The sequence below is a fragment of the Blennius ocellaris genome (assembly GCF_963422515.1).
Source record: "Blennius ocellaris genome assembly, chromosome: 1".
NCBI classification, from domain to species: domain Eukaryota; kingdom Metazoa; phylum Chordata; class Actinopteri; order Blenniiformes; family Blenniidae; genus Blennius; species Blennius ocellaris.
The window spans coordinates 30,196,896-30,203,872 of NC_137650.1; the positions used below are offsets into that span (position 1 = coordinate 30,196,896).

General features: G+C 41.4%; 1 protein-coding gene across 1 annotated transcript; it reads right to left on the bottom strand.

The window, feature by feature from the left end:
• Positions 1-1,936: 1,936 nt before the first annotated feature.
• hdc (histidine decarboxylase) lies at positions 1,937-6,158 on the bottom strand (the record flags this gene model as incomplete). Its single annotated transcript, XM_080501633.1, has 12 exons — positions 1,937-2,689; positions 2,995-3,096; positions 3,225-3,323; positions 3,420-3,510; positions 3,760-3,922; positions 4,044-4,110; positions 4,928-5,071; positions 5,168-5,305; positions 5,403-5,525; positions 5,596-5,709; positions 5,801-5,973; positions 6,131-6,158. The coding sequence occupies 12 exons, from the start codon at positions 6,156-6,158 to the stop codon at positions 1,937-1,939; spliced, it is 1,995 nt and encodes a 664-aa protein (XP_080357759.1).
• Between the last annotated feature and the right edge of the window lie 819 nt (positions 6,159-6,977).

Below are 6,977 nucleotides of genomic sequence, written 5' to 3' on the forward strand. Positions count from 1 at the left end.
CCAGACCCACAATGATATGACTCGCTGTATATATTCTAGTTTTGTCGTCCATATCGGTAGTTTTATAGTTCAGACTCTACCCTGATAGCATCCGATGTGTCATCAGTCCGTACGGATGTTGCATTCTCTCCATTTTGTTCACATTCGCAGCTTATTGTTCTCTGCAAACATGTCTGTGTGGTTTCATTAGAAAAAGAAGCAACGGCGACCTACAGTTGTTTTATCAGTTTCAATTGGCCCCTTTACGGTATATATTTCTAGGTGTTGTGGGGGTGATTGTTCGTAGTTTCAGACATTTCGAAGAAATCCTCACAGCCTCCATTGATGCAACAATGATGGCAAAAGGGTTAACATGGATTTCCACAAAGGATTTATATTGGTCAACAAAATACTTGCTAAAATTCCATTACATTTACTATTATTTAAAAGAACAAACAGAAGAGGTTCTAATTATGACTTGGTAGTTAGGGATAGACATCTCAAGAGATCTGGTGACTATCAATCTACTTCATAGATCTGAACAACGAAAAGCCCAGTAATAAATCAGATCAAATATAACCACATGACTTTCAAACTCTAAATTTAGTGATTTACCTGAACTTTCTTCAGGGAACAAAAGATGCGGGAACAAGGATAATCAATTAATCAATTCTAAATAAATAAATGGTCTGACTGTCTCACACGAGGAGTCTGAGGTGGAAACATGACCTCCTCGCATGATTTTAGTGGAGGGAAGGTTTGATGTGAGACTCTGACACCGGAAAGGAGAAGGATGCGCACGGTGATCCAGCCAGAGACGCTTTTATGTGTTGGTATTGAATAGAAGATATATAGAAAATACTTTCATCATTTCAGGAAAAAAAAAGTGCTGTTTTTATTTTTATATATGAATGAGGAATGGTAACAGACAAAACGGCAACAGAGGAACATGATTAGAGTTAAAAGATAATCTGCTAAGGACAGATTTGATAATAAGGAGCATGTAGATCAAATTCAAAGTAACAGCAGAATGTTTTAAGTCATTATCACGCTGGCTGCCAGTCACTAATAAAATCTACTGAACTGTCTAATCTGATGTGAGACGAGTGAGTATTTCACGACTCACAATGGTTGGTCGGCTGTGTGTGGGAATTTTCCTGTCAAATGACGAGTACAATCCTGTCACATGTGTTTCTACTTTGTTTTTTTGTTTTTTAAATGCTCAACTGCTCTTGCAAAGAAAAAATTCTTGCCAACTTTATCATTTTCTTTTCTTTTGTTCTTTATCAGTCAATATGGGAGGGAACGTCATGGAAAGCTGGTTTTTGCCTCATAAAGAATGATCTCAAAGTTTATGGTCTGAGTTTCAAGGATGACCTGTGTCAGCACTTTTGGAACCTCTGTGCCACTTTTTGTAACCTTTGATATCTGCAGTGCAGGATGAACAGGGATCTTTCTCAAAACAATTCAGCCTTTAAGAAATCATTCTGTGACTATATTGTGAGGACAAACTCCTGGACGCCCGCTAAAGATTGTACTGTGACACTGCAAGAATAGCTTTTCAAATACTGTGATTTCTGTATATTGTGTCTCCTTGGGGTTTTATTCACTAGGAAATTCACCTCACAGAGATCCAGAATACTGAGAAATAATCCTTAAAATAATTGCTTGGATTTTTAATTTTTTTAATTTTATTTTCCCTCTTAATTTTTTTCAATTGCTTGAATTTTAATAAGACCCGAACAATTTAAAAGTTTTAGCCAATAGTGACATTTATTTAGCATTTTAATTATTTGATGAAAATAAAGGAAAGAATACAGTTTTAAGAGCACAAAATCAATCAAATATCAACGATAGTTAATTTTTTTTTTTTTTGTCTTCGATTCATCAAGAGCTGACGGTCGTGGCACACAGCTCCCGCCGATCCACAGAACTTGTGCGTCGATTGCTTTCAGCATCACTGCAGGAGTTTAGCGGCGGCCGCATTTTCCACCGGAGCGGGAGAGGGAGCAGCATTGTCTCCAGGAGAAGGACTCATACAGTTCATTCTTCTGCAGGTGGAGGAGAAGTGTTTCTGAGCCACGAGAGGGCAGCACTGATGCTGGCCACACTGCATCCACTGGTTGCAGAAGCTCGGCACGCTGTAGAACTTTTTCAGGACCTGTTTTCCCAGCAGGTTGGAAGGAATCTCAGTTTTCTTCGCAATGGGAGAAATTCCTGTCACCGGAGGTGTGGGGAGACCTCCGGCGGTCTCTTTGAGGCTCGACCTCTTCTTGAAGTCGAAGTCGGACCGCAGGGAGAAGTAGCTGCGAGGCAGGGGGTCGCTGTTGCAGCTGAGCGAGCGCATTGGCCTCCTGGATGGATTCCAGGCTTTGTCGATCCATAGGTCCACTTGGACCTTGTCCAAGCTGGCCACAGTGTCGTCCTTCTCATCTGACCTGGAGTCTGGGTCCAGGGTTTCCTCGGCTCCTATCACTTCATCTTCCCCTAGTTTTGGCTCCTCGGCGTTCAGACCCTCGGTCTCGGACAGAAGAGAAGCAGCTGCCTTAGAGATGAAGCTCCAGTCCTTGAGAATGTCATCGGCGGTTGTAAACTGCGAGGTCACTGTGAATCGGATGATGCGTTTGGTGAGAATTTCTGCAGGAATCAGGTACATGATGCCTGACCGGGTCAGTCTCCTCAACAGCTCTTGGGTGGAAGCATTTCCTGCCTACAGTAAGAAAAATGACACACACAAAAAAAATCCATTATTTAATATTACCAGCCTGGAAAGGTGCAAGGCTTCCAAGCAAGAAAAAAAAAAAATTCAGTTGCCTTGAGTCTTTAGTGAGCAAACATATTGAATATTACTCTGCCCTTTGCCTGCGTTTGATAAAAGTCGACCTCATTCGGGAAAATTACCTTTGTACGAAGTGTGACGGTGAATTAAGTTCATCTCACTAATGATTAGCCAGCACTTACATGTTGAATGGGTTAAATGCAGACATTTTATTGGTGCAATATCATGCAACGTACTTTCAGACAGAAGACGACCAGGCCGAGGTGCCTCTCTGCAGGAACCTCAAAATTCAGGTCTTTTTTTATGTGCAACTCCAGGAGCTTTGCCATCTCAATCCCCTGAAAAACAACAACAACAACAAAAAAGAAGCAATAAATTTAAAAGAAACAGCATGCTCTACATATGTTGTTGGACAGCAGTTGATAGAGGATAGCCAAAGGAGAGAATAAAAGTCAATTTCTCCTACATGTCGGATATGAGCCTGCAGGTTTTTCAGGCCAAAGGCGCGCAAGACAAACCAGAGTTTCAAAGACCGGAAACGCCGACTGAGTGGAATTTGCCAGTGCTTAACAACAGAAAACAGGCGTGTTACTACATTAAATGAGTCAGCAGTAAAATTGTAATTATTGACTTGAGGATGAGGACGATGATGGTATCTTACCATGAAGTCAGTGGCAGCCTGTGAGTTTTCATGTCTGAGGTAAATGGGATCCACACTGAAGGTCTGTTGAAGTTTATATTTATCCTTTACCCTGAGAAGACCAAAGTAAAATGGGTTTGATGAGTTGTTTTTAAATGCACCTTCGATTCCAAACATTATAGGTTTTCAGAATATTAGAAAAATGTGTTACAGGCCCCCCTTTTTTATTCATCCATTTCATAAGTCCCCGTAGAAATGTTGTTCATGTAATTTAAGGTGATTATTTGTGATTTTCTTGCGATGTTCTCAGTGAACATGTTGTGTGGCTGAGGTGGAATAAAGCTAATCTATTCTGACTCACCAGAAGGCTGTGCAGTCAAAATGCACCATCATCCACTTGGAAGGATTAAAAACAAAAGAGTTTGAAAATTCAATGCCCTGCAGGGACCAGCGGAGCTCCGGGCAGAAATAAGCTGAGCCTGCGTACGCAGCGTCCACATGGAGCCACAGTCCCTCCTCCTCACCTGTGAACAGGTTGACGTAAAACGTCGGATTTTTAGCTCGCGTCTTATGTCGGGTGTGGAACACAACATTGAGGTTTACAGTGTTGAAGAGATATTTGAAATCAAAGCTTCCATGACGCACACACGGGTCCCAGTTCAGACAGCTTGTCGAAGGCACACACTCCTGTAGTTCCCAAAGTGGAACAAAGCTGAAGAGGAAGGAAACACAATGTCAGATGGAATATAGCGTTCAGTACAAATAATTAAATATTGTGACATTTAAAAAAATCCCATATCTCACTTTGATCATGTGAAATTGACATTAGTGTGAGACAGAGCATTACACTATCACTGTCTGTCCGTCACTGTTTCTCATCTCAATATGACAAGTTGGATAATTTCTTACAACTTTCTTTAGTCCAATCACATTTTCCCTAAACAATAACACATTACTTTTCATTTCTGAATGAACTCATATGGGAAAATTAATTGCACTGCACACAGCCCTCAGCAGCCTGCAAACCGCATTCTGAAAGCAAACATTACTTGAAAAGGTACGTTGATGACTTGCTAACAATTGTGACCTAATTGATCATTTGCATATGTAACAGGTGGTATTTTTGAGAAAATCCTACAAACAAAAACAATCAAGACATTGTTGAATTGCTCTCACTTTCTAAAAAGGTTCATGACCCCGGAACGATCATTGTTCATTTGTTCTATTTTGGAAACAAATGACAAATTGTTATAATATTGTACATATTGTACATATATAATACATATTGTGTATAATGTATTTTGTCTCGTTAAAACAACACAAATACACAAACTTCTCTGGGTTTAGAATCACTTTTCATGCTCGCTATTAACAGAGAAGCAGGTTAAAAAGTAAATACCAACTGGCAGGCAAGAGAGTCAAGAAAAGGACATGGCCATTTCACATGCAACAATTTGAAATTTGCAGACATCAGCGTCACTCCCCACTGCTCTATGCCGTCCACCCACTTTGAAATGTGAAATACATACCAGAAAAGGAACCAGTCCCCTCTTTCGGTCTTCTCCTATGGCTTGTCTCAAAGTGTCTCCTCTCAGAGACAAATGCTCATCAGAGGGAAGAAACCTGATCTTCACCAGCGAGATCAGCCCGGCCTTCTCAACTGAGGAGTGAGCCTGTAAAAGCCGCGACACAACAAATTGCTCCTCTCAGTTTATTTCGTCAAACGCACATAGAGTAGACAGCACAAGAAGTTGGTGTGGGGGCCTGACTTGATCAGAGGCGTAGGCCACAAGTCTTGAATTCAAGATGGAGTCATCCACGTCGTGGTCGAGTTCGGCTCTCAGCTGCAGGATTTTATCTTTCCTGGCCGCCAGCAGGGCGACCAGCGTGCTCTCGCTGACCGTAGACTGGTTGTCACAGGTGAAGAGGGAAATATAATAAGCTTCCTCAACAGGGGATAACAATAACACAGTGAAAAGATTTAAAACAAGCAGATTTGCAAACCTGCAGTATCCCTCCACCTCTGCTGTCGGGATGATGATGCAGGAAGAAAGAAGGGAGTCCCAGTGCTTTGCACAACCAGTCCATCACATGCATTTCCAGCTCTGTACACGCTGGGCTTGAAGCCTGTTGAAAACCACAACGCAGAGTAAGAATCATATCGGCAGCATTATTGTTGCATGCAATGCTGTCTTACCCAAGTGAATCCAACACAATTTATAGCGTCAGCCAGCATGTCCCCGAGCATAGAGGGCCATGAAGTCAGACTCGGGTAATACGCATGCATGTGAGGGCTCTGCCAGTGAACCACCTGGGCAAAAAAGAAAAAGAAATAAAATTGTATAAAATTGTATAACATTTTATTTTAATTTGAAATTGCACAGGAGCTAGTATGAACTTACTCCTGGCATGATGACTCTCTCTATGTCGTGGAAGATGTTCTCCCAGCCCTCCGGCTCCGTCGGCGCGCTGTCAGGAAGAAGCTCCTTCATGTAGCCTGGCTTCACATCTGGAATGACTCTCCGCTCCCTGATGGAGCTCAGGTACTTTGTGATGTAGTCCACCAGCTCCTTACCTAACCAACAACACGCACTTAAAATGGCTGGAAATAGCGTCTACTGATTGTATGTACTTTACAAAACTATTGCTTTTAACGTAACATGAAATGGTAAAAAAAAACAAAAACAAAAAAAAAAGGGGGGGGGGGGGACTTTAAAAGATCCTATGGTTACCTCTGCGATTGTATTCCTCCGCCTGCATGTTGAGAGATGAAACCTCCTCCAGGTAATTCTTGGTGTGTAACAGGTCCTGCAGTGATGCTTTGTGAGCTCCACAGCAGAGATCACAGAATTAAATAGAGCTCATTGTGAAGAACACGCCCCACATACTAGATGACGCATTAACCCCATCAAACAACACTTTTACATTTGTTCTAAACATTTACCTTTGCCCCGTGATGATAAATTATTTGTCTATACCAGGGCAGGCATGGGAAAACTACGCCCCACTGGCTATAGGCAGCCCATCAGGCTTTATAATCGGACCAGCCGAATTATATTCTTAAATTGAATTATACTGTTTCATAGGCTTCTCAACGGTGCCATCTTTCTTAAGGTGTGGTATTATTTTCGGCTTCTTCACTTTCCCTCTGCAGCCCTTCAATGAAAATGTGCAAAAGACTTATATGCTGAAGTACATTATCTTATGTTCCTATTATCTATTATGTTCCTTAAATCTTATTGTTTTCATCTGGTATGTGATTAGAAACACTCGGCAGCAGTTGTAAGATACATGTGCAATAAGCGATATCTTCCCGGAGTTTGGTGGAGAAATCCAGGCTCAAAGTGAATGTTTCAGCCGATTATCAACGTTTTGCTCTGATCCTGATGTTCTGATTTTGTCTTATCAATCTGGTTGTTTTGCTCCAAATATGTAACCACATATAACTCACAAGTTCAGCCATATCTTAAACAGTATATAGACCAGACATCTCACCAATGTCAGCATAGATGGATTGCGAAATTCAACTGGAAAAGAATATTGGGTTGCTTAAAATAATGCAGGATATTTATTCATTTA